Raw genomic sequence first — 25251 nt, forward strand, 5'->3', positions numbered from 1 at the left:
AACTTTGTTTAAGTACCGTCGTTAAGATCCGATGCCGTCTCCGCGGAAGCCGGTGCCGATTCGATCTGCCGTCGGAGGCCGGAATCTAACCCCGCTCTCGGATCTTGGGATGGGTTGTATAGGTCACCTAGATATAGAGCGGTAGGTACTGCGCAACAGGATACAAGACATAACATACCAGGCCTCGTTGATTTTTAGTTAGCGACACTCGCCTTTCTTGTATTGCCCAACCATGGACCCCGAAACCGTCCAAGTTGTCATCTGTGGCGGCGGATCTGCCGGCCTCACGGCTGCCATCTGGCTGGCCCGTTTCGGCATCGACTTCAAGATCCTGGAGCGACGCCCAGGACCTCTTGAGATCGGCCAAGCCGACGGCGTTCAGTGCCGCACCGTTGAAATCTTCGAAAATCTCGGCATTTCTGATGCTCTTCTGAAAGAGGCCTATCACGTCATGGAAGTGGCATTCTGGTCCCCGGACGACCAGGGCCAACTAAAGAGGAAACATGTTGCGCCTGATACCAAAGTGGGCTTGAGTCATCAGCCCCACGTCATTCTCAATCAGGCACGGATCAACGAGATGATGCTTCAGGAGATGATTCGTCTGCGAGGGAATGGATCAAGCGGCGTCGTGTACAACTCTCAGGTTGAGAGCGTGCGCATTCTGGATAATGCTTGCGACTACCCTGTCGAGGTGGTGGCGTTGCAAAATGGGGTACCATTTCGATACCGAGCGAAATACGCAATCGTAAGACTCTTAGCGCTTCAATATTCGGTTTAGTGCTAATTAGTCTATCGTCAGGGCTGTGACGGTGCTCATAGCACGGTCCGCAAATCACTTGGTTTCAACATGGTCGGCGACTCGAGCGACTCCGTCTGGGGCGTCATGGATGTCTTTCCAGACACAAACTTCCCTGATATTCGCAAGAAGGCCATGCTCAACAGCAACGCTGGAAACCTCATGATCATCCCCAGAGAAGGCGATGAACTTGTCCGCTTCTACATCGAGCTACCAGGCAAAACAGCTCGAGAAGTGACCGAGCAAGACCTAATCGACAAGGTTAAGCGCATTTTCTACCCCTACACGCTAGATGCCTCCTGTGTCGTGTGGTGGTCAGCATACGTCATTGGCCAGCGTATCGCAGACAACTTCACAAAGGACTTCCGCATCTTCCTCACAGGCGATGCCTGCCACACACACTCCCCCAAAGCCGGCCAGGGCATGAACGTTAGTCTCCAGGACGGCTTTAACATCGGATGGAAGATGGCCCACGTCCTGACGGGCCGAGCCCCGCCTTCAGTGCTGGAGACGTATGTCCTCGAGCGTCAGCAGACAGCACAACAGCTCATCGACTTTGACCGTTCGTTCAGCAAGCTGTTCTCCACCGAACATCAGAAGAAGAATGGAATCACGGCCGCTCATTTCCGCGACAAGTTCGTGCAGGCCGGACAGTATACTGCCGGCATGGCTACCAAGTACAGCTCCTCAGTCCTGACTTGTCCGAGTGGTGACGACGGCACCATCGCGTCAGGGCTCAGTGTTGGAATGAGGCTTCCCAGCACTCCCGCTGTGAGGCTTTCTGATGCAAAACCTATGCATCTGAATAAGGCTCTGCCGGCGGACGGACGATGGCATGTCTTGGTCTTCTGTAGTGGTGATGAGGCAGCCAACAAGTTGACACAGGTACTTATGTGAGGATTGAGTCACATGACACCATTTACTAACTATTATAGGTCGCTTCGCAGCTGGAAAACCTGGTCCAGATGTTTACTCCATTCGGGGCGCCAGTGGATGAAATCATCAACCCAACCCTCGTAATAAGGGGTGAGCGGACGAGTCTCGAGATCGAAAAACTACCAAGATTCTTCTTTCCTAAGACCGGAAGGTATATGTTGAGAAGTATAGCATGGCAATGTCCCATTCATTTGCACCGTACTAATTCTATCATGTCTAGATGTCCACAGAGTGTTTGTTGACGAACAGAATCCGTACATGCTAGACTGCGGACGGGTGTTTTCAACATTTGGTATCGATACGGATCGAGGTGCAATCATCATTGTTCGACCTGATCTATGTAAGCTCTCCATGCCCGCTATCTCAGCCTTATATTTCAAACCCCGTTGTACTAACTGCATTTTACAGATGTAGCCAAGATAAGTGGCCTAGAGGAAGTTACTTCGACCGTTTCGTTCTTCAAAGGCTGCTTGAACTGTACTGGATAACTAGGTTCAGTTTCTCATCCTTCAAGGCCTCATCAACTATAAGTTTGCAAGCACCTTACCTAGGTTAGAGCTCCTATGACAGCCATGAAAATTGCGGTGATTTCTTCCTCGCAATGCTCTTATTCTCATCTTCGCCTCATGGTGTCAGTTGTAAACATTTTCTTCGGCACAGAAGACGCAAAGGCCGGTAGAGTAGATAACCGGCAGCATGATGTGTCTCTCGTATCCATCGAACCCATCACTGTAATGAAAATAAAGCTCTACATCTGGCCATGTTCTCTACTCAGGGCCAGCCCATCCAAGCCAGCTATGCAGTGATCTATGAACACCAAGTATGTCCTATTAGCACTCGGCAAACTTCATAATCTACCCCTTCAACTTTACTCTCCGAGAAAATTCATTCTCTTCTGTAAGCTTCCGCTTGGTAGAAATGACCCTTGAACCATGAAAATTGGCAGACTCCGTGCTCAAAGACTCCTGGACCCCGTGGCCCTCGACGAGACGAGCCGTGAGTCGCGTCTGGAAAGTTGAATATGGCTGGAAAGGAAGTTTTGAATGTCGAATGGTTGGCCAGCAGATGTGCTTCATGCTCAAGGCCGGGTCATCAAGTATATCCAGTAGCTTAGACTGGATTTCAGCTTCGAAAAGGTGAACATACTCCTGGTCTGACTTAATCGTTACGAGGAGACGTGTCTTGGATAGGTGAGCTGAGTTCATCAGAGGCCATACAGAAAAACGTACCATGTGAACATTAGGCTGTGCAGAGTGAGACTTGAGAGCCACATACTCAGCCATAGACAGCAAGGTACAGACTAAGTAGGGGTGTTGAGACCACGTCTGGGGAGTGACCTTGGACAGTTTTCGTTAGCATAGACGTTGGACAGGACCGTTGTACCCTTTACAAGGATGTGGACAAGGCGTCAGCTTCTGGCGTCGTTTCGAAATGATACTGTGGTAGTCGAAGTATCCTATTATAGGCAACGCGTCTTGATAACGTTCCTTGATGGAATGCTTGGCGATGTGGAAAACGGTGCAGTCTGACCCGTCTATGGGTCGTTTCGCAAAGACAAAAACCGGTGGATCAGTAGGGTGTTTGTGCAGGCTTCGTGGTGATATCTTACCTAGCCCATTCGAAGGGACTACCGTTGTATTCGAGTAGGCTCACAAGGGAGTAGGTCTTATGCCTTAGCGCGAGGGTTTTTGCGAAAATTTCGGCCGTCTCCGTAGACGCTTCATCACATTTACTGGCAGCATGTAGTCCTGTCTCGACCCTTACATAATTTGAGCTGTGCTCGGCTCCATCGCCATCAGCTGATTGAAAACAACACTTAACCAGGTCAAGGTGCTGCGCGGTCCAGAAGATGGGATGTGTGAGAAGCCAGGGGTGCTCCAGACCCAGACTACGGAGTGACATGTTTGTTGCCGCGTGCAGTGTCGAGCATCGTGGGCGACAAGGGGGTATCACGCTGTGGCTGTTGATGTGGATGGTGGAGATTCGGTTCGGTGATTGCTATGGGTCTCAGCTTGTCTGGTGTGATGGGTCAGCGGCCGGGATATCACTTTTCTGATCGTCGAGCAACCTCCGCAAGCACGCATTCACGACGCAACGAACGGTAACTACATTCAACAGGTCATACTTTACTCCACGTACTATAACCAAACACAAGATGGTGCCATACTTCAGACTCATTACATTCTACTTTCTCAATGACGCACTGGACATACACATGATCAAAGAACACACAAAGAGACACACAGCAACATCAAAACCCAATGCTGCAAAATACCGTAAACCTAAGTCTCATCTTGTATAAATCCTTCTCACCGACTCATGGCGTAAATAGACTTGGCCTGGATCTTGTCTTCCTTAATTTCTACCATCAAGAATTGGGTTCTTCAGCGTAGTCTTATAAGATGTTCCTGCCCATATCCGCAAACTACGAAGACTGGACAGCAGCCTGTGTTTTCCCTCTGTCTCAAGCGTATTACTTATCAGAAACTTGTGCCGCAACTTGGCTTTCTGACCTTCCAAGGTCTCGATGACGGCACCTCACTGGTGGTCTTGCACGATGAGGCCGGGTAGGAACTTGATCAGGGGTATCGGTCTCTCTGGGTTTTATGAACTATCTACTGGCGGTCTTCTGGCTTAGTTATCCCATCGAGGGCCGGGCTTCAACTATAACAAAGAACACATTACACTGTTGCTGTACACCCTCGCCTTGAGGGCCCTCAAGCCAAAGTCACCTTGATCCACTCAGGTTTACTTCTTACCCAAGCAGCTTCATCTACAGACCCTGCTCCAACACGGTGCGCAACCCGCTGTTCCACATCATCCCACTCGACGACGAGGACATGTAACTTCGGTAGCACCTTTTCCACTCGAATTTCATCATGAACGCGAGAGACAACAATCATGCAATGGTCCCCTTCGTTGGTGGTACTCGGGAGTGCATACTCCGACATGCCTCCTACTTTTCTTCCCCGTTGATCAGTCATCTCCCACTCATAATCTAGATCGCGTTCTTGTGACACTTTGTTCAGTCGAAGGGTATTTGCGCTCGTCCAGAAGAGCAAACGTCCAGAATCATGAAAGTCCATGCCGCTGAAATCGTCCTCGTCGATTGATGTAGAGTGTTTCCAGTCTCTGGCCAACTCCTCATTGAGAGCGCTCAGATCGAGTGGCTTGACGCGCGGAGCGAATGATTTTCGAGGCTTTTGAGCATGAACTCGGCCGTAAATGTCGAGTCTGTAAAACTCTAGCTCGGGCATGACCATATCCGTGGCAATTGGAAGCTTGAAAAGCCTCCCCAAACCGGCATGCTCAAAGTCCCAGCCCAGCCAGGACCAGCTTGGAAATCTCACATGATGAGACGATCCGTCACGGTTATAGACACATTCTTCTGCCACGCGACGAGCACAGTCGCCGCCCACCCAAGCCAGCGACTCCTCGAAACGAAGGAAAAGAAGATGACCCCAGGCGCTTTTAGCGAGTTTGTCCTTCTTGTAGAGCCGACGAAGATAGCCCTGGATGGCTTTTAGGGAGTCGGATTGATTCGTTATGCTGCGCTTTGCATACTGTGAGATTACCCAGTAAGCGTACTCAGGTCTGAAGGCTCGGCTTGGCCCTATCTCCATCAGGTCATAGCATCCTAACGACTCGTAAGAGGTGATTCTGGGCTCCCTTCGCTGCGTCGAGCAAAGTTCGAGCGCGAGGCTCTCGCACCAGGTCGCCTTTTGGCATCGCCAAAAAACCTCGTCATCGGTGAACATTATCAGACGGCGGGAAAGGAGTGATTCTTGCATGGTCCAGGCACGGCGTTTCCAAGGCGACTTCTCGTATGCTGTACCAGTATAAAGATGTGTGCTGCGAATCAGACGTAGAGAGGACGAAACTGGGACCATCGCCTGTTGAGGATGCCGCATCAGAGATTCTCGCACGCCAGCGATGCCCATGTCCGCATGCAAAGCGCTGACAGCAGCAATTGTGCAATATGCATTGGCATACACACAATCCATGAAAGAAAGCTGCTGCCGCTTGTCATCGTCGTCGTCCTGGATGATGCATAGAGAGTCGACCCAGAGATACTTGAATCCAATAGATTGAGCCACTTTGATGGCATCGAAGAGGGTCTTGGGGACAACATCGTGTAGCAGGCAGCCAGGGCTGCGTAGCCATTCAGCTGTCCTCCGTGTGTTCGTCAAGCCGTTGCGAGCTGCTGGTCCCCATACGTAGCTCAGTGCAGCATACTGACAATCTTCTGGACCATCGACGATACAAAATTGTTCGGTATCGACGAACCTGAGCCGTGGAGACTGACCGTCCTTGATCGATCGCCATGCCGGCATGTGGCACGCATTCCCATGACGCTCGTAGCAGCAGGACATCCATTGACGGAGGAGATGTGGCTGATAGTGCGGAGCCATCAACCGACCAGAAGGCTGCGTAGGATACGTAGGCTCCGGGGTGAAGTCGCGAGTGTTGGATACATGAGGGACCGGGTTGCTGCATGGCTGGAGTACCAACACAGTCCTAGGGAAATAGGCGCTCTGATTGGCCACACGCACACTGAGCTTGTTGAAGTTGATAACATCCTCTAGGCGGCCAGGAAGCTCTGCGTAGCAATCCGTGTCAATGTAGCATTGTAGTCCTTGTACGTCGCGCCCTCCACAACGTCGCATGATGGCTCTGGTGATGAGCGTACAAAGGAGGCACTGGCGAGACTCGAATCTTGCTAGTACATCTTGTACCGTGCCCAAGGAAGGGCGATGCTGGTCCGACCTGGCTTGCCTACAAAGCCGTGGAAAGTCTATCCCTTCGCACGTGATGCAAAGCGGCTTAAAGACGAAATAGTCGATAGTTCTCTGGGTCATGGTTGGTAAATGGTGTGTACAGGTGGAGGTAATATGATGGTGATGTTAGGTTGAAGGCTGGATTGAGAAATGAGGGGTACGGTAACCAGATAAGAATTCTCAGGCCAGCAAACGCCACAATTTCAGCCTGATCACCTGCCGTAAGATTATGAAGGGTTTCGGGATTGATGCCCTACCAAGATCCTCGTGGGTAAGGCAAGATCAGAGTTTGGGGAAAAGCCATAGGCTATAGAAGCATCGGGATGTAATCCCAAAATACTCCATATGGTATGGCTAGGTGCCAAGGTCGGCACGCTCTAAAGGAATGGAAGTTGTCAGCCGTCGTATCTTGCGGTAGTCCGGTTGACTGAGAGGTTTGTAGCAGTGAGAGAGTTGCGTGTTTGGCTATTTCTAAATGAGCCACCTAGGCATAACTTACCCTACCTGGAATGACTGCACTGGCTCGTCACAAAGTTTATAAAAGTGGGATAATGCTCAAATAGATCTCTCACAGAGTCCTATTTCCTGTAACTTGGCCCAGTTTGAGAGCTCAGCATTATACAGCGACAATGATTACCACGTCGAGTCAAGCAGTAACTCGTCCAATGTTTTGGACACAGGTCACATAAAGGTAGAGCCACAGCGCTCCTTGGACCTCACGAGAGACTTTATTTCAGTAGTCAGGTTTTGTGTTTAAGCAATCACTGTGTTAGCATTGGGATATGATGCTATGATGTGTTGATTATGTGTTCTTTATTATAGTTGAAGCCCGGCCCTTGATGGGTTAACTGAGCCAGAAGATCGTGTCTGAGCATCACCCTACAGCGAGCGTTTCATATGTATATTTACTAAACGAGTAATATAGTAGCAAATACGTCCTTACTACCTAAGGAATTTTAGTGATATATACCAAGGGCTCAAAATGCCAAACTGTCCTGTTAGAAAAGAATTCCTAACCTTCTAGCTTCAAGATCTTGATACTCTTTTCCCATAATCTGCCCGGTCCCTCTTCATCGTAAGCCCAGTCGGCATAGCCTGCGCGGCCTGTACCTGGAGGCTTAGCTACCTGGGTATCCTCTAAATACAAGCCACCCTTGCCCTCAAGTTCAGGGGCAACAGCCGCGAGGACGGTTGTTGCAGCTCCCTGCTCAATATTCTTCCGAGTCTTGGCCAGTTCTGGATCAGCCGCCCAACCTTGCTTGACCTCCTCGGAAACATGACGTTGCAGCTCAGTGGGGATGCTGCCAGGGTGGACAGCCCACGCGTGCAGACCATGGGCCCCGAATCGTTTCTCAATTTCCCGTGCCGTCCACAAGTTGGCTGTCTTGCTCTGGCCGTACGCCTTCCATGGCTCGTATTCATCCTCGAGATTGAGATTGTCGAAATGAACCGAACCAGCCTGGTGCGCACAGGATGAAAGAATGATAGCTCGGGAGTTGAAATTGGGTGTCGATGAGCGAAGTAAGGTATCTTTGAGCAGGTAGAAGAGGAGGAAATGCCCTAGATGATTGGTGCCGAACTGTGTCTCAAATCCATCCGCGGTGTGGCCTTCGGGACTCGCCATGACGCCAGCATTTTCGATGAGGATATCCAATTGGGTGCTCTTGGACTTGAAGCTCTCTGCACAAGTACGCACAGAGTCCAGAGAGCTCAAGTCAAGCTGCAGGAAATGAAGACGGGGACTGTCCACCAAATCATGCAGTGCCCCCTTAGCCTTGTCGACGTCACGAGCTGTCGCATAGATAGTTGCACCTGTACGATGGATTGCACGTGCCGTCTCAACCCCGACTCCTGACGAGCAGCCAGTGATAAGGACAACCTTTCCGGTTAATTTCCCTTCCAAATCATAGTCGGTAATGATTTGAGAAGCAGTAGGGCGCGCATCGCCAGGGCCGTTAGGGTTGTCGTGCGCGGCAACGTACTTTGAAGTCATACTGTCGGTGGAGGAAAGATAAAGAGTTGGTACAAAGGCCGTAAAAAAAAGTCGAGGGAATAGACGAAATGCAGCTGGATTTTCTGCGAGCCCGGGTAACGTTGGACTTTGTCTATAAGAAAGTTCGTTGGTGGTCTTTCTGCCACTGAGACGCACTTTTGAAAGAGATTTTGACTTCTTATCCATCAGCAGGTTGCATCAACCCTGGCAGTCATTACGTGATGGATCCCGGTTCTCGGGATCCAGGTATGGCTGGCGTATTTGCGGTTTTCCGCGTCATTAAACCCGCAACTGTGCTTCCGGGTGTGCTCTGTGTGAGAATCATACCGCCCCTCTAGTAACCGGGAATGTTGAGGGCGCACTGTTACGCACAGGCTTAGAGCCGTGGACCCTCATTGTTATCATCCATTTGCATAAGGTGGGAACCATGATTCTAATTCGATGGAGGGAGCATGGGTTTAAGATGGCGTCATCACATGAATGCAGCAAGATAGCCTATCTTGGTGTGATGTTGGCATTGTTATTTGCTTTTGTCAAATCAACGTGAATCGTCAGAATGCTATCGTGGGTTCACCTCCTCCTTACATCTAGTGATCATGCCAGTAAAGGCGTTTTTCTCCTCTACACTCTCGCCATTTGTTTGTCGCTTCCAATACTTCCGGACAGCCTTGAAGTAACCACCCCCATTTGTGAAGAAATGAAACGGACGCTTCCCAGCCGCTGGGATCACAAGGGTCCCCCCAGACGATCAGACTTGGCCTCGCCGTGCCCTCGTAGTTCATCTCGGCGATGTCGGCGCACAGTTCATCGTCGTCCATGAAATTCGCGGCGACTGCTTGTATGACATTGTCTCTGAACCTTGGGAATGGAAATACGTCAAGCCAAGGATGGTGCATGACCTGATGCTGCACAGAGGTAGGTTCCAGATTCTGGGGGTAGGTGGGCGCATACTGTGAGGGCCCGAGCTGATTAAATGGCGATATACTCTCCTCGAGGCACAGGATTTCAGGCCTGAAACCCATTTGAACAGCGTTCTTAGCCATGGCGATGTTAATGTTCAATGTGATGAGGAATGGGAGTTGAGAGAGACGGGGCGTGTTCATTATGTGGTGCAGGTAAGCATCATGTGCGAGCGCAAAAATCCTCTCTCTGATGTCGGAGCTCTCAAATATCTCACACGCATGCAGAAGAGCGTCCAAAACAACATCTGTTGAGGTCTGGGGTGCCATTTCGGTTGACGATGTTAAATCACCTGGATCTGGTATCCCAGCTTGCATCGCAATTCTGGATGCAGCTCGGTTCTGCTGGCCCCGAAGTCGAGCCTTTTGATCTTCCTCAAATCTTAGAAAGTAAGCCAGATGATGTATGAGAGGAACTGACATTGTGATCTTTTGTTAAGCCGGTTTTGCCGCTTCCTCCGCTCGGCCGTGCTCGTGACACCGGTCCAGTCTTCTGCAGGGGTTTGGGCCAGTAATTGCTGGGGCATGCGCTGGAGGACGATACCGAGTGGAGCTTCCATAGCTGGAGCTTGTGTCGCCGTGGACAAATTGATTGACGTGACCGGGAGAGCGACTGTGTGCATATGCAAAGGGGTGAGATTGACTGGTTGGAGGCAGACATTCTTGTGTTGACATCACCACATGCCACGTGAGACCTTTGCCGATGAAGGTTAAGCTTTAGGAGCCATCGGATAGTGGATACATATCAGCAGGCTGCATTAGCGTCAGAGCCATGTGGACCAGAGGACATGGGTGGGCCGGCCAAGTCATGCGAGGGAGATGAACCAATCATATACGTAGTCACGTCAAAGCCTCATCCAGGCCACACAGTCTTGACTTGAAGTGCTTCCTATCAGCAACTTGCATGACACTGCCACAAGACGCGGAGATATCTCGGGCCGATTCGAGTCAAGCACTGGCAGTTCCTTCATTAACACTTCACTCACCTCCGAACTGGGAGCCCTTGCTGTAATGTTGCCGCTCATGCCTTGATGATCACGGAGCGACCCAGTTTCGGTTCAACCGTTCATGATCGTGTATCTTGGCATGACGACGACTTCATGTCCAAAAGTATGGAATGACGCGCGGCCTCGGGCCTATACATCATATCTCCTATTCGCAATAACATAGATGAGCAGAACTCCAGCAGCTATTAAAGCACCTACATGCCGCTCAGACAGCAGCATATCACCAGACTCACAGTATCAGGTCTAACAACCCAATCACCTCCTTGTGCTCAACCAATACAACCACTGACCATATAGCACCGCCAAGATGTTCGGAGGCCGCCCTGTCGCAGTTGGCCTCATGGCACTCGTCAATGTCATGACTGCCACGGCTCAGAACCTATCATTTGGAGCCGACAACTTCTACCGCAGCCCAGACGTCCAAATCCAGCCCATCACGTTCCCAACCCAGTACCACACCACCATCTCGGCCAACCTCTTCTACCCACGCAACCTAAGCCGCAACGTCGAGACCGCCGCCATCGTCGTCGGCCACCCCATGGGCGCCGTCAAGGAGCAGAGCGCAAACCTCTACGCCACCAAGCTCGCTGAACAGGGTTTCATCACCGTCTCTATTGACCTTCCCCATTGGGGCGGCAGCGACGGCGAGCCTCGCAACGCCGTCTCAGTCGAATACTACGCAGAGGCATTCAGCGCCGCCGTCGACTACCTCGGCCTCCAGGACTTTGTCGACCGCGAGCGCATCGGTGGTGTTGGTATCTGCGGCAGCGGTTCTTTCATCATCAGCGCCGCAAAGATCGACTCCCGTTTCAAAGCCATCGCCACTGTTAGCATGTACGACATGGGCGCCGCCGCTCGCAATGGCATCCGAAAGTCACAGACCCTAGCCCAGCGCAAGGAGATGATTGTCGCCGCCGCAGCCCAGCGCTGGAACGAGTCCGAGGGCGCAGAGACCGCGTTGATTGGAGGCACTGCAGACAGGCGCGAGGACGCTATTGACCCTATTCAGCAAGAGTTCTACGACTTCTACCGCACCACTCGCGGTGAGGTTACACCCCCCGGTGCTCTGCCCAATACCACGACTCACCCAACACTCTCGAGCCAAGTCAAGTTCTTCAACTTCTACCCTTTCAACGACATCGAAACCATCTCGCCCCGCCCCCTGCTCTTTATCAGCGGTGACCAGGCTCACTCGCGCGAGTTTAGCGAAAATGCCTACGGGCGTGCTGCCGAGCCCAAGGAGCTGATCTGGGTCCCCGGTGCTGGCCATGTCGATCTGTACGATCGAGTGGAGCTTATTCCCTTCGATAGCCTTACCCGCTTCTTTGAGGACAACTTGTGAAGTAGCAGGGCAAGGTGTGCTTCGCAAGAGATGGCTGTTATCTTGTAGATAAGCCTAGTTATTACAGCATATTCTTCTTTTCATCAATGGCGTCTCTCGGAGAGGCCACCACCACAATATGATAGATAAATTTGTTACTCGATATTGGCACCAAAGCCCGAAACCGTGACGCTGGTTGATTGCCATCCATTGATTAAACCTTGCAGCAAGCACTTCCACCGACTTTTCAACCACTAGCCCAACAAGAGAGCCTCGAAATCTGGAAGGCCAGTTCAACAACGCAGTCGCATGAAGTAGCATTTAAACACACCGCTGGATTCTTCCACAGAGTCTTCTGACTATATAAAACACACAGGGCACTCCTCACGTTGTTCAGGATGGAGACTAACCCTGAGATTGGACTCAAGAACTTCCTATTAATCGCCCGGCGTTAAGCCACATCAGATCCTAAGCTCCAAGTTCAGCTGAGAGGCTGCCCAGGACTTTCCACCGTTCCCCCGTCCAAGGGTTGTTAAAATTAACCTCCTGATTAGCTACAGCGGAAGCGGAAGCACAATGGAAGCGGAAGCGGAGGGCGACTCGGAAACGGAAGCGGAAAGGAAGGCAAAAGCGCGGTAGTGAAGACTAGGATTCAATTACCCCAGAGCTAAACTTAAGCTTACCGAGTAATCGGAAATCAGCTGGCACAGATCTGGCGTAGAGAGCGCGGGGTGGAAACGTGCGGGGGGGTGCCACAACGTTGGGGAACCCAGTTCAGGGATGTGTGATACGGCCTTGGCCATTCTTTACTTAAGGGGCAGTTGTGCTCTTTCTTGCCAAACTCGCATTTTCAACACTTCTCTCGTAACTTATCATTCAGGTAAAGATCTTGGCTATCATGGCTACGTCGGAGAATGAGAAATCGGCTAGCCCTAGGCTCCAGCAGATGACCCCTGACACCGAACACAAAGAACACATTTCGGAAACCACATATGAAGCTACTGAGCGCGGACGCGCCGCGACTGACGAGTAAGCATCCTGATGCAGGCTTCATTCCATGCTCGCGGTTCTAATGCAGATGCAAGGCATGGCAATCCGTTGGTTTTCTTCGACCCCAAGGCCGAAGCCCGTCTTCGACGCAAGATAGATCTTTACATTGTACCAACCGTTGCCATCATCTATCTCTTCTGCTTCATAGACAGAGCCAATATCGGTGGGTACCCTGCTCTCCCATCAGCATTCGTTCTCTAAACATGATATCAGGCAATGCAAGGCTTGCGGGATTTGAGGCCGACCTGAACCTCAGCGGCTATGACTACAACCAGATCCTTTCCATCTTTTACATCTCCTACATCGTTTTCGAGATCCCATCCAACATCGCTTGCAAGTGGATCGGCCCCGGCTGGTTTCTTCCCGCTCTCACCCTCGCTTTCGGTCTCATGACGGTGGCTTTCGCCTTTGTATCGTCACTCGAGTCTGCCTGCGGTGTCCGATTCCTGCTTGGCGTCTTCGAGGCTGGAATGCTACCTGGCATTGCTTATTACTTGTCACGGTGGTATAGGCGCAATGAACTAGCATTTCGACTATCCATGTATATCGTCATGTCGTCACTTGCTGGCGCGTTCGGTGGCCTCCTCGCTTCTGCTATTCTAACCTTGGATAGCTTCGGTAGCACGAAACGTTGGCGAATGATTTTTGCCATCGAGGGCATCATCACAATCGGCCTCGCCATCATGGCATTCTTTACCCTTACCGACCGACCCGAGACTGCCCGCTGGTTAACCCAAGAAGAAAAGGAGCTAGCAATCGCCCGCGTCAAGTCCGAGCGCGTAGGCGCAACCGAAGTCCTCGATCGACTCAATACAAAGAAGATTATGGCTGGAATATTGAGTCCTGTCACTCTTGCGTCTGCATTCGTCTTTCTCCTTGGCAACATTACGGTTCAGTGCCTGGCGTTCTTTGCCCCGACCATCGTCCGCACAATCTATCCAGACAAGGCAATTGTCACGGTCCAGCTCTACACAGTCCCGCCATACATCGTCGGTGGACTTTTCATCCTTGCCGTCAACTATCTGAGTTACAAGACTGGCCGTCGAAACATATTCCTGCTCGTCAGCGCCCTGCCCATAATAACAGGCTACATCATCTTTCTTGCAACCACAAACCCTCACGCGAGGTACGCAGCAACTTTCATCATCGTGACGGGCGCGTTCAACTCTGGTGCGCTCTGCAACGCGCAGGTCTCGGCAAATGTCGTCTCGGACACGGCACGTTCATCGGCAATTGGAACAAATGTCATGTTCGGTAATATTGGTGGTTTGATAGCCAGTTGGGCATTTCTTCCCACTGATGCCCCCAACTATCCCATCGGCAACGGGCTCAACTTGGCGACCTCTTCGATTATGCTATTTACGACCATACTTCTTCAGCTCTGGGCGACGTCAGACAACCGCAAGAGAGACCGTCGGGACGAAACTGCACAGCTTGATGGGTTAGACTCTACCCAGATTGCAAACCTCGACTGGAAGCATCCTGGATTTAGATGGAACTTGTAGTTGGCGATTGCTCGCCAGGGCTAGCCATCCACAGATATCAAGCTGTATTGTTCTTAGGAGAAATCAAAGATAGATTTTTGATTTCTAGCTTACACCCAAGTATATCTCTTAGCTATTGCAATATATAGTTATTATTGCTGAAATATCCTTCAAGAGAACCCCAGAGGCTAAGGGAGTATTGGCTACGCCTGATAGCTAACCCAAACGACCAGGCAGCCTCCCTGAAGACCACGAATTTCTTCAAGATTAGTAATCTGCACGCCCGTTTCACGTGGCCCATGATTAACAACTGAACGATCGGCAAGCTGAGTTGGGGACACAATCTCAAAGCAAAAAGACCGAAGGAATGTCTGATTCAGTGATGGTGACTAGGTCACCCGGTCGTGACTCCAGTCCCGCAATCAAGTGGCGGACAAACTCAGAGCCTAAACTTCTGGCTTCCTTCCCCAGATAAAGTAAAGCTGCTGGTACAAGTGGATTGTCGGGTCCTTCAAGTCACGCTTGACTTTCGCAATAAAGACCTGGATCTCCTCCTCACTCCAACCGAGCACCCGACCAAAGAGCCCGGGAGTGTACGAGTCGATGACCTGGGCTTCCTGAACCGCCTGGAACTTGCCGATTTCCTTGAGTTTCGGATCCTTTGGCCACGGACCCATGGGAACCTATGGTTATCAGCGCATCTCTTTTCCTTGAGACTCAAGAACGCCCGACCTTGCGAATCTCTTGTTGAACGTCGACGAATCCGACCTCTTCTAGTTTGGTCTTCCACTCCGGTGCACAGGTCAAAGGTTTGCCAAATTTGGCAGAAGCATCGCAGATGGTATTTACCCACTTGTGAAAATCAGTAGCTTTATCTCCTGTGTCATCGTCAGATTTGAGCGGTGGATAGGCAGCTTGTAGCTCGATGTATCCTCCAGGGCTCAGGTGTTTGAAGGCTTGCTGAAAGAGCTTCTTGTCGTTAGAAAGACATCCCTCGAGCTCGCGGCCATGGATGAAATCGAAGGGATGGCGGTAAAGCCAATCTGCTTCGAAGTCATCAACTTCAAAAGAGCAATTTGGAGGAGTCCTATGCTCGGCGTTAGTATTAGTCTATCTCTAGGCTGGTTTCTCGGACCATTTGGGTTGAATAGGGCTCAGATCCGTGCCTCGAACATCTGCCGAGGGATATTCACTGGAAATGTCAGACTTGGGAGAGGTATTTTAATAGCCTTGCCAGTCCCACTCACTCTGCAAAGTCCATGGCCCAAATGCCTGTCCCAGTACCAAGATCCAGAACCCGCTGAGGGCTGTCGCCGATTGGTGCAAGATGGAGCTTCCCACCGATGAGAAGTCGATAAATGTGATGTGCTAGATCCATGCGATCCTGTTCTTCGTCATCATTAGGCTTACAATGTCAGCACTGGATAGATCCTAGAGTTTGATGCCCTTACCACTAGGTATGCTCCCTCACGGAATGCATGGTAACGGCGTCCGTTCTACAGGTTTGTTAACGTCAACAGTTATAAAGGCTGTTGCGACTTGAATTACTTCATATCTAGATTGCGTCAGTGAGACTGAAATGAAGGTAGAAGCAAAGGGCAAAGCACTGGCTCACTTGTAGTTGAAAACGCTAGACTTCAATGATGATAAGTAGCTGCTGGAAGCCTCACTGAAATCAATAAGCAATGATTCTTCAGGCTGTCAACCTGTACTCACGAGTCACCGTAGCTCGAGTCTTCCTCGTGAGGATTATCCTTCAGTCAGTATCAGCAAATGCACGCAGCTTGGCCTGTGGTCGTCACTGACGTCAACTTCGAGAGGACGATCGGGAGCCTGAGTCTCAGCCTGTGTAGCACGAGGCTGTGCTTCCTCAACGGGTTCTTGGGACTGATGATCACCCATGGTCGCTGATGACGGTGAGAGCAGCGCAGCTTGGGCGGGTTGCCTGAGCTGTTTATCAATTGCGCGGCCGAACCCCTCACTTCATCATCCCATCACACCATGCGGTTCCCGAAAGAGATCCTCGCATTGGAAACCTTGCCCACTAACAAGGTATATGACGGAGCCAACCACATATGGCCCGTGAGTTGAGCACGAGCCGTTGGTTGCACCCTGGTCAGTGCAATGCAACAGAAGATCAACCAGCCCACCTGATCCGTATTTGGCAGCTCGAAATTCTTCCACTTGCTGGTCGAGGTCCAGCCTGCAGACCGGCACCCTCGGAAACCTACATGTGTGCCTGGTAGCTTAGTTGAGCGATAGATACTCCTCCACTTAGAGGCGAAATTCGAGAAACCCGATGTCCTTGCCATTCCTCGAGCTGAGTTTGCACTCAGCCCGTGCTCGGGAGTCTGCGCGAGCCCAGCTAACAGATCATGATGCTTCGCTGTCCCATCGATAATGCGGATTCAATTTGTGTGATACGCCTACGGAGTACAGGACTCAAGAGATTTAGGCTCGGCTCGCGCATGATGAATATCGTGTAGACATCTGCTATCTATTAGCCTCTCAACGGTCCTTGCGGAATATGTAGCTGTTGGTATTGAGCTTGGTGGATGCCAAAGGGACGAAACACTATTTCTGATACTTGGCGAGACGGTCCTGGTCTTCCAATTATCATCCGATGCAATTAGAGGGATGAGGAAGATACATCTTCACAGTCCCTATGCGATTATCCTTGGTGCCCTCCACGTCGATGGTGATCTGGGGTACTCGTCTTTCAAGACGCTCGCCCAGCCTGCGGACTAAGTGAGCAAGCGGCGCAGCTTTGAGATCATCTTTTCTTTTTTTAGCATTTGTTCTTTCTTGTTGAATTCATAGTAAACACCAAGTAAACAAGACATCTTTGCCGTTGAAGCCTGCAAGATGACCCGACATCGCTTGTGAATGTGAAAGCAGTACAGTTCGAAGTTATAGCCAGGTCTTGGAATTAATAAGCGAGTGTATGGAAAACGATTAAATCCAATGGTGGGTACCACAAGGTGCTTCTACAGCAGACAGGTCATCACTCTACATCTTTCAGAGGGGACACCAGCTTACCAGGCTGTCTTGGGCTTACCCATCCTTGAGCGCCGTTTTTTACAGCGTCTGCCACACTGTAAATTACCCTAGATCACTCACAACTCGTCAATAAGGCCGAGCGTGGTCACTAATCTAACAGCCAACGTATCGACTCAACCCATTGGGAACTTGGGACTTGACGGTGAGTTTTGACACCCTTGCTTGCCTCTCCTCTGCAATGCCCGTTTGGTGATTCCGCTGCTATCACCCATTAAAGGCATCGGAGTATTTGATAACGCGGCTTTGACCGGGGTATCAGTCCCTATGCATTAAGTCGATGGTATTAACTACGGTTGTCCGCCAACCGACGCAGCTCAGGGACCGGCAATTTCTCAACCACCGTGGTTTGCCGGTCCGGGTCCGCCTTACCTCATGGTAGCGCACTAGCCTCTACAAGAAACTTGCCGAGTAAAAAAGGAGGGCCGTCTTCAGTCCTTCCTCGCTGTCCACAACAAACATTATTCTTCTCTTCCATACACACCCAATACCCTGAACCAGCAAGCCATTCTTTACTCGTTTTACCAACATAAACGCCATGGCTGGAAACCTAAAGAAAATACCGGAGAGCGTCCTAGTATTCGGCGCCACTGGCAGAGTCGGCTACCAAGTGACCAGATTCCTCCAAAAACAGCACCCCAATATTCGCTTACGGCTTGTGTCGTCAAATGAATCTAAGAGAGACCGACTCGAAAAGTCCTGGCCGTCGTCAGAAGTGGTCATAGCCGACTTTTTTGACGAGCCGTCGCTCCACAAGGCTGTAACGGATATAGAGGCTGTCTTTGTGGTCACGCCCGGATCCATCGACGAGCAGACGGCCATGTCTAATTTGGTCAAGGCTCTGAAAGAGAGTGGAAATAAGCTTATCCATATCCTTCGTATGGTCGCCATGTTCCCTGAATTTGATACTCGACGTATTCCCCAGTGGCTTATAGATCACCACCCTCTCAACTTGCCCACCCAGTCGCCCATCGCCAGAAAGATCCTTCAAGACAGTCTTCTCCCGGTTACCTTTCTCAATACTGGCACTACCTTCATGGAGAACTTTTCCTGGATGCAGAGATCACTCAGGGAAGAGCATAAGTTGATCTGGCCGAGCAGGGCGGTGCCCTACATGTCCATTGCGGACATCGGAGAGATTGCCGCACAGCTATTGTTATCGTCGGATGAGAGGCACATTGGACTATTCCACACCATCAACAATGGGAAGGATCTCCTCCGTGTTGAAGACGCCGCTGAGACTATGAGTCGTGTGTGGAAAACGCCCATTTCCTCTGACATAACCAAGGAGGGGTTCTTCAAGGAGTACTCTGCTATCCCAGAAGGGAGAAAAGAGTACCTGTGGCGATTTTTCCAGTTTGAAAAGGACAATGAACTCTGCTGGGCGTTGAATGATTGTGCTGAAAGACTGCTCGGGAGGAAACCGGTTACCTTGGAGCAGTGGTTGGTCGAGAATCAGTCTGCCCTCCTTGGTAAGTGACCAGTCGATAAGCTGGAGAGTTGAGAGTAGACAGATTCAATATGTCATCTAGTGTTGAACACGTGTTGCAGAGTGTAGTAATGAGCCGAAAGATAACACTTGGTCGCAGCCACAATACTGAACAAGTGCCTATTGCGTGACGTCCAGGATAATCGGATCGAGTAGAACCAGGGCCGGCCAAAGCGCGGCAAAGAAGCAATGAGTGCCATCATGTCCACAAACGAAGAGAAGGGTCTAGATCCGATCCAGATGTACAGCAATTGAGTGGCCAATGCCTTCCTCAGATCCAAGATCAACGGCTATTCAGAGTTGCGGGGTAGACGTGGCTTGAAGCCACCGGAATGCCGGCCTGGACCGGATTTTCCGGGTTGTGCCTTGGTTGTCACGCTGAATCTGGAGTACCCGTCTTGGCAACTTGAGATCTGCGTTGGGCTTAGAAAGGTCAAAAGACAGGGTGTTCGCCGTATGTCATGGACAGACCTCAAGTCTACGGCACAGCTCGAATAGACAATCGACGTCCAACGCAACAACTGCTTTGTATCCTTCCTGCCCGATAATGTCTCCCAAAGAAGCTCTCGATGGTTCACACACCACTCATCATGTAGAGGAGGCGCAAAACCCGGGTTTTGAGGAGAAACCGAAAGCCAGCATCGACAACATTCGCAATGACGCGGCCGTCAACATCTTGGAGCAGTACACTGGGAATCTAGAGTGGAGTGATGTTGAGGAGAAACGTCTTGTACGAAAGATTGACAGGAAGCTGATGCCTTTGATGTTCCTCACCTACGGGCTCCAGTACTACGACAAGTCCATGTTGTCTCAAGCAGTAGGTCTACAAACAGCTCGATCTGCATATGACCGTCTGACAGGGGGTAGGCCGTCTTTGGGTTGCGTCAAGACCTACATCTCGAAACCAGGGACAGATTCAGCTTCTCATCATCCATCTTCTACCTCGGCTTCATTGCTGGGGTCATGCCGGCAATCCTGATGGCTCAGCGCTATCGCATCGAACGTGTTGCCGCCACGGTCGTCGGCATCTGGGGCGTTTGTCTGCTGGCAACCACGGGATGCCAGGACTACCGTGGCCTCTACGCACAGAGATTCTTTCTGGGATTTCTTGAATCTGGAATATCCCCCATGTTCATGCTAATTGTCGCGGGATTTTACAAGAAGGATGAGCAAGCCATGAGGATTGGATTTTGGTTCAGCGCGAGTGAGTGGTTCTGACTCTTCTCTTCTCTTCTACCCGACCGATGAAACCGTACTGATCTTTGCTAGACGGGTTCATCTCCATCGTCAGCCCGTTGGTCAACTGGGGCGTGGGACACATCTCCAGCGGCCCTCTCAGCCCCTGGCAGTACATGTATCTCGTCGCCGGCTGCTTGACCGTTGTTTGGGCATTCATCATCCTCTTCTTCATGCCACCCGACCCGATCCGAGCAAAGAACTTGTCTGAGAGGGAGCGATACATTGCTGTCTCCAGATTGCGAGTCAACAATGCCGGAGTGCGCAATACGCACTTCAAATACAAGCAAGCACTCGAGATTCTGGTTGATCCCCGTTTCTGGCTCTCCTTCGCCATGGCGGTGTTGATCATGATTGCCAATGGACCAATCTCGACCTTCATCGCCATCGTAATTGGCGGGTTTGGGTTCACCCCCTTCCAGAGCTTGCTGCTTGTCATGCCTGCTGGGTTCGTAGCTGGTATTGAAGGCCTCGCTGTGTGTTACTGTGCCTACAAGTTTCCGAGGTGGAGGACTTGGTTGATCGTCGTAACTCTGCTTCCCACCATCACAGCTTCGGCCCTACTCTGGCAGCTGCCAAGATCCTCCAAAGGTGGGCTTTTGGTTGGAGTTTATATGCTGGGTGGGTTTGCCGCCCCATACTCAGTGCTCATGGGTCTTCAAACCGCGAACACGGCTGGCTACACGAAGAAGTCGCTCACTGCTTCCGGGTTGTTTCTCGGATACTGTATCGGTATGTTGCCGACGCCTCCTTTTTTATCTCGCCGTCTATCCAATTCTTAGCGGTTCCGTTTGGAGCGAGATGACTGACCAGTTCAAGGAAACATCATCGGACCCGTTGTCTTCAAATCTTCCGACGCCCCTGCCTATGGCCCAGGCTTCACTGTTGTTCTAATCACATCGATAATTGCAGGGGCTCTGGCTATCTGCTACCGATATTTGTGTATCTGGGAAAATGCTCGGCGCGACCGAATTGGTGAGCCTGAAGGATATGAGCATGCTTACGATGACGACGTCACAGACATGAAGGTGTGTTGCAGCAATTGCGCCCCGGGCACATTGACTAAACTGACTCTCCATAGAACCCCCAATTCAGGTATTCTATCTAAGGGCTTGCCGTGGACATGGCTGAGGATGTGATTGGCCTTTGCGCAGAGGCGGTTGGCTGAACATCACTTGAGGACTTGTGGTATGAGGATTTCGTTCAGATCAATCGATGAACCCATGTCACCTCAAAGTTGGACGATTGCATTACCCCATGCCATGGCCCAGATCGCCCCATCTGATCAGCTACGTAGTTCATAGTAGAGCTGTCTGTTATGGCACTTTTGTTGACCCTGGCATCATGATTACTGCGCGTGACATTTCAGTTCCGTTCTGATGGCCCTTGCGATGAATCTAATAGGAATTTCCACATATCCATAATATAATGTATTTAAAAACGACTGAAATAATGTACGTACAGTGCTTTCTATTGCCATGGCACAGTTATTTCATCACAAAGAAACTAACGACTATAGCGCCTTGAATGATGTGTAAGTGACGGTCCTCTGGATCGGTTATCCCATGACGTGCCGGGCTTCAACTATAACAAAGAACACATTATCAACACATCATATCATCATGTCCCAATGCTAACACAGTGGCCTTTGCGTGTAAGTGACGATGCTCTGTCATGTCTTACTACCTGTCTACACTTGAAACTCGGCCAGTTGCTTCACATGAGCCTGTGAGATATTTCCTACTGTTCCAGTGAACCCATCCTTCCTGACGGACTCGAGCGTGGTGTTTAAAGTCTCGTTGTCATCAGTGTCCGACAAGGCCCAACCTGTCGCCACATTCAGGATATGATCAAAGTTTACCTGGTCAACACTGCCGACCGGAGGTCGCCATGCAACATGGTCATCGGGGCGTACCAGGACGGCGTCACTCTCCCAAACCGCCCTCGCATGATACTCTTGCGGTAGATGCACGGGGGTGAGTGGGACGCCGAGTCTCGATGCAGCTGTTTCGAACTTGGTGGCCCACCTTCTATCCAGTGTGAAGTCGACGATTGTAAATCCTGGGCCAAAGAGGTCAAAAATACTCGTTTTGCCGTCGCGTAGAAAAACATGCGGTGCCCGCGCACCGGGCCAGGTTGAAGGGATGTAGCAGCGATTATCCCACTCTGGTTCGTCTTTGTCCTGGTCCTGGTCCTTTAGAATAATAGGAGAGCCGTTGTATCTGTACCCCATCTCAATACCATGGTCCAGGTTCTCTCCATTATGCGCAAGCACGTGGGCCTTGATTCGTTCTCGGAGGGCCAAGCCGTCCTTGGTGCTGGCCGACAGTGTCCCAGGACCAGCCTCCAAGACCCAGCCAACGTAGTCCTGGTGGACTTTGTGGTGCACACCGGAGCGTTCGATGTTTCGGACGGCCACTGGCTTGCGTTCCGCCTCGTAAGACTGTAGCAGGCCACTCCCGCCCCAGCCCTTGATCACGGCCGCCAGCTTCCATCCTAGATCAAAGCTATCACCCACAGCTGTGTTCATGCCGTATCCTCCAGTTGGGATATTCTGGTGTGCGGCGTCACCCACGAGAAAGACACGTAGGCTATCCGAGGCGAAGCGTTGCGCGATGGCAATACTTGGGCGCCAAGCGCTGCACACGAGGACCCTGTCAATCTTGACGGGGAACGGGCCTTTCGAGCCACCCAGCACCTTGTAGACAGACTCCTTGGGGTCTAATGACTTCCAGTCTGTGTCGAGAGAAATAGGCAAGTGGGCGGTCCACGTGTCGACTTCGTCTTGAGATATGAGAACGCCTCCGCTGGTGAAGAAGATGTGCCAGAACTGGCCTTGCTTTTGAAGCTTGGTGACGTCGCGAGACTTGAAGTGAACGAGAAACATGGCCATCGGTCTAGATGTGGATGGAGCATGTCGGTCAGCTATCGCGAACCAGCCACTAAGGATGGAGGTGTCAACTTACGCTGGACCACCGACCAGCTCACTCTTAAGGGTCTTTCGTACCCGGCTCCCAGCGCCATCACAGCCTGCGAGATATTGGGTCTGCACGAGCCTGGTCTCGCCGCTCTCGGGGTTGACGATGGTGGACTGGACACCGCCATCAGTCTCGGTAAAGGTTTCAAGTTTCCAGCCAAAGCACGAGTCGATGAGCGGCTCAGCCTGGATCTTGGTCTTGAGCCAAGCTTCAAAGACGGCCTGGCTGCAACGCTGATACGGGGTTCGGGGCATGGATCCGTCATTTCGTGAGGCGATCTGCTTTCTCCATTCGTTTGGTGAAGAAAGATCCTGGGCACCCGCGCGTCAGTCAGTCCAGGATATCTCACCTGCAACTCATATGGCGGTGCTAGTACTGACCCACTTTGAGATAACCTGTCCATCGTCTGAGAGCCCAGAGCTGAAGATGACATCGAATGAGTAGTCCTGGCCGACGCCTGCGTCATGGCACGGTTAGTTAGTAGGGTATGTTTGAAGGAAGTGCCCTTGTTTCGTTTGACTCACCAAGATCTCTGAGGTCCTGAGAAATGCCCAATCTATTGAACAATTCCATGCTCCTACAGTTGGTGACGTCCATCTTTGGCCACTTGGTTGTGTCCAAGTTGCGCTCGATGAGCATGCTCCGAACGCCCTGCTGAGCAAGTTGAAGGGAAAGGAGAAGCCCCGACGGGCCAGCGCCAGCGATCAAAACGGGGGCATCATACCTCTCCGACTTGACTGGGGATTCAGAGATGCCTGCAGAAGGCATGATGACAGGCTGCAAGTAAGTGCAGGGTTTTGGTGTTTTGTTGGCTGAATTGGTCGGTCTTGACAATAATACCAGTGGTATGTATGTCTTGGTTTAAAAAAAGAGTGTTTTGAAACTATCTTGTATATACCTAGATAAGACCATCCACATCTTTTCTGGAACCTGAAACGCAGACATATGCACGCATACTGTACATGTTGCTGCCGGGTGCCTCCAGATGACAGGCCGGGAGCGGTATGACCGTTCTTCACCGTGCCCACATCTGGAGTTGAGGGGCCAATCACGGCACTTGGTTTCGGACTAAGATTCCGGGTCTTGACAAGGGTGTCGCTGCAATAAACAGGGCACCGAGGAGGAACAGAGCGTGCTACGCGGCATTACATTGATACGTCTCGACGCTCATCAACGCGGGTAAGTATATGTAAGAGATCGGGGTTAATTTAATTAATTAATTGAAAAACCAAAAAGCTCACTTTCCAAGAGACACTTCCTCCTTTGTAAACATGGTGACGAGCGTTCATCTCATCTTGGTGGTGGAGCAGATGTAGGGTAGGGACAGGGCAAACTGCCTTGTCGTGCTTGTCCAGCTTCTTCCTCTGGTCGCGACTAGACTAAACCAACTTCGTTTTAGCGGAATCTACCCCCGCATTCTGGACCCATAATACGTCTGGGGAAGGGGGAACGCGCCTTGGTTGGACTGCGCTGTTGGCGTCCAAGCCAGAGCGTGCGAACTTTCCCCCCTTCCCCATCATCAACATCCTCTGCGTCTTGAGGCTCAATTGCCTGGCATCATCTGAACCCAGAACCAGACCCTGCCCTGCCTGTCCCACTTTGTTTGCTCTTTGCCATTTGTTCTTCTTGTCCCTGTTGCTGCCTCGCCTCTCCCGCTCGCGCCGATGGATCCGAATGAATCCGCCGCGGTCATCGAAGCGGTGCAACAGACGCCCAAAGGCAGCCAGGATTGGCCATGGGTAATGCTCAAGGGCCACCGAGCTTGCCTTGAGTGCAGGAGGTAATATTCTTTGTTCCTCCGTGCGTCGGCAGGTTGGCTGCATCCTGCTAACGCGTCTCCGGGTTCGCTCATCACAGGAAAAAGACAAAATGTACACCAACACCGTGTCGTCTTAGGCTTGCCAAGTATCATTGACCTTGGGCTTAGGTGACATGCGACAACCCATCTGTGGGCTCTGCCAAAGAACCGGCGGTTCCTGTACGTTTCCCACCAAGAGGAAAACACCAGAGTTCCGTCGTCCGCCCTCCAAGAACAACAAGAAGCAGAAGATTGATTCCGACAGACTCGGTACCATGACCACCGCTCAGAATTGTCCAATTCACACTCTAACTGCTGACAACTTGCACCAGAGCGTCTTTTTGACCTGCTTGAATCTAGAGTAGCCGA

General features: G+C 51.2%; 8 protein-coding genes across 8 annotated transcripts; 4 read left to right on the forward strand and 4 right to left on the reverse strand.

Annotated features, from left to right (window-relative positions):
• Window positions 1-232: 232 nt before the first annotated feature.
• Window positions 233-2146, forward strand: LRP88_04247 (FAD binding domain-containing protein; the record flags this gene model as incomplete). The annotated part of the gene is made up of 4 exons (XM_083240822.1): window positions 233-745; window positions 800-1681; window positions 1732-1897; window positions 1953-2146. 4 exons carry the CDS (start codon window positions 233-235, stop codon window positions 2144-2146), a joined length of 1755 nt encoding a protein of 584 aa, XP_083103352.1.
• A 2303-nt stretch (window positions 2147-4449) lies between these two features.
• On the reverse strand, window positions 4450-6399 carry LRP88_04248 (HET domain-containing protein; the record flags this gene model as incomplete). Its single annotated transcript, XM_083240823.1, has 1 exon — window positions 4450-6399. The coding sequence occupies one exon, from the start codon at window positions 6397-6399 to the stop codon at window positions 4450-4452; it is 1950 nt and encodes a 649-aa protein (XP_083103353.1).
• Window positions 6400-7522: 1123 nt separating this feature from the next.
• Window positions 7523-8503, reverse strand: LRP88_04249 (uncharacterized protein; the record flags this gene model as incomplete). The annotated part of the gene is made up of 1 exon (XM_083240824.1): window positions 7523-8503. One exon carries the CDS (start codon window positions 8501-8503, stop codon window positions 7523-7525), a length of 981 nt encoding a protein of 326 aa, XP_083103354.1.
• A 2273-nt stretch (window positions 8504-10776) lies between these two features.
• On the forward strand, window positions 10777-11811 carry LRP88_04250 (Alpha/Beta hydrolase protein; the record flags this gene model as incomplete). The annotated part of the gene is made up of 1 exon (XM_083240825.1): window positions 10777-11811. The coding sequence occupies one exon, from the start codon at window positions 10777-10779 to the stop codon at window positions 11809-11811; it is 1035 nt and encodes a 344-aa protein (XP_083103355.1).
• An 877-nt stretch (window positions 11812-12688) lies between these two features.
• On the forward strand, window positions 12689-14345 carry LRP88_04251 (uncharacterized protein; the record flags this gene model as incomplete). The annotated part of the gene is made up of 3 exons (XM_083240826.1): window positions 12689-12819; window positions 12876-13003; window positions 13054-14345. 3 exons carry the CDS (start codon window positions 12689-12691, stop codon window positions 14343-14345), a joined length of 1551 nt encoding a protein of 516 aa, XP_083103356.1.
• A 425-nt stretch (window positions 14346-14770) lies between these two features.
• LRP88_04252 (class I SAM-dependent methyltransferase) lies at window positions 14771-16226 on the reverse strand (the record flags this gene model as incomplete). The annotated part of the gene is made up of 6 exons (XM_083240827.1): window positions 14771-15007; window positions 15057-15411; window positions 15572-15729; window positions 15796-15820; window positions 16041-16078; window positions 16131-16226. The coding sequence occupies 6 exons, from the start codon at window positions 16224-16226 to the stop codon at window positions 14771-14773; spliced, it is 909 nt and encodes a 302-aa protein (XP_083103357.1).
• Window positions 16227-17919: 1693 nt separating this feature from the next.
• Window positions 17920-21214, forward strand: LRP88_04253 (uncharacterized protein; the record flags this gene model as incomplete). Its single annotated transcript, XM_083240828.1, has 6 exons — window positions 17920-18853; window positions 19467-19687; window positions 19738-20074; window positions 20140-20838; window positions 20926-21134; window positions 21188-21214. The coding sequence occupies 6 exons, from the start codon at window positions 17920-17922 to the stop codon at window positions 21212-21214; spliced, it is 2427 nt and encodes an 808-aa protein (XP_083103358.1).
• Window positions 21215-21796: 582 nt separating this feature from the next.
• LRP88_04254 (uncharacterized protein) lies at window positions 21797-23852 on the reverse strand (the record flags this gene model as incomplete). Its single annotated transcript, XM_083240829.1, has 4 exons — window positions 21797-23003; window positions 23073-23395; window positions 23465-23541; window positions 23609-23852. The coding sequence occupies 4 exons, from the start codon at window positions 23850-23852 to the stop codon at window positions 21797-21799; spliced, it is 1851 nt and encodes a 616-aa protein (XP_083103359.1).
• Window positions 23853-25251: the final 1399 nt, after the last annotated feature.

Source organism: Fusarium phalaenopsidis (genome assembly GCF_050370095.1).
Source record: "Fusarium phalaenopsidis strain FUZ10S chromosome Unknown contig_32290, whole genome shotgun sequence".
Classification (NCBI taxonomy): domain Eukaryota; kingdom Fungi; phylum Ascomycota; class Sordariomycetes; order Hypocreales; family Nectriaceae; genus Fusarium; species Fusarium phalaenopsidis.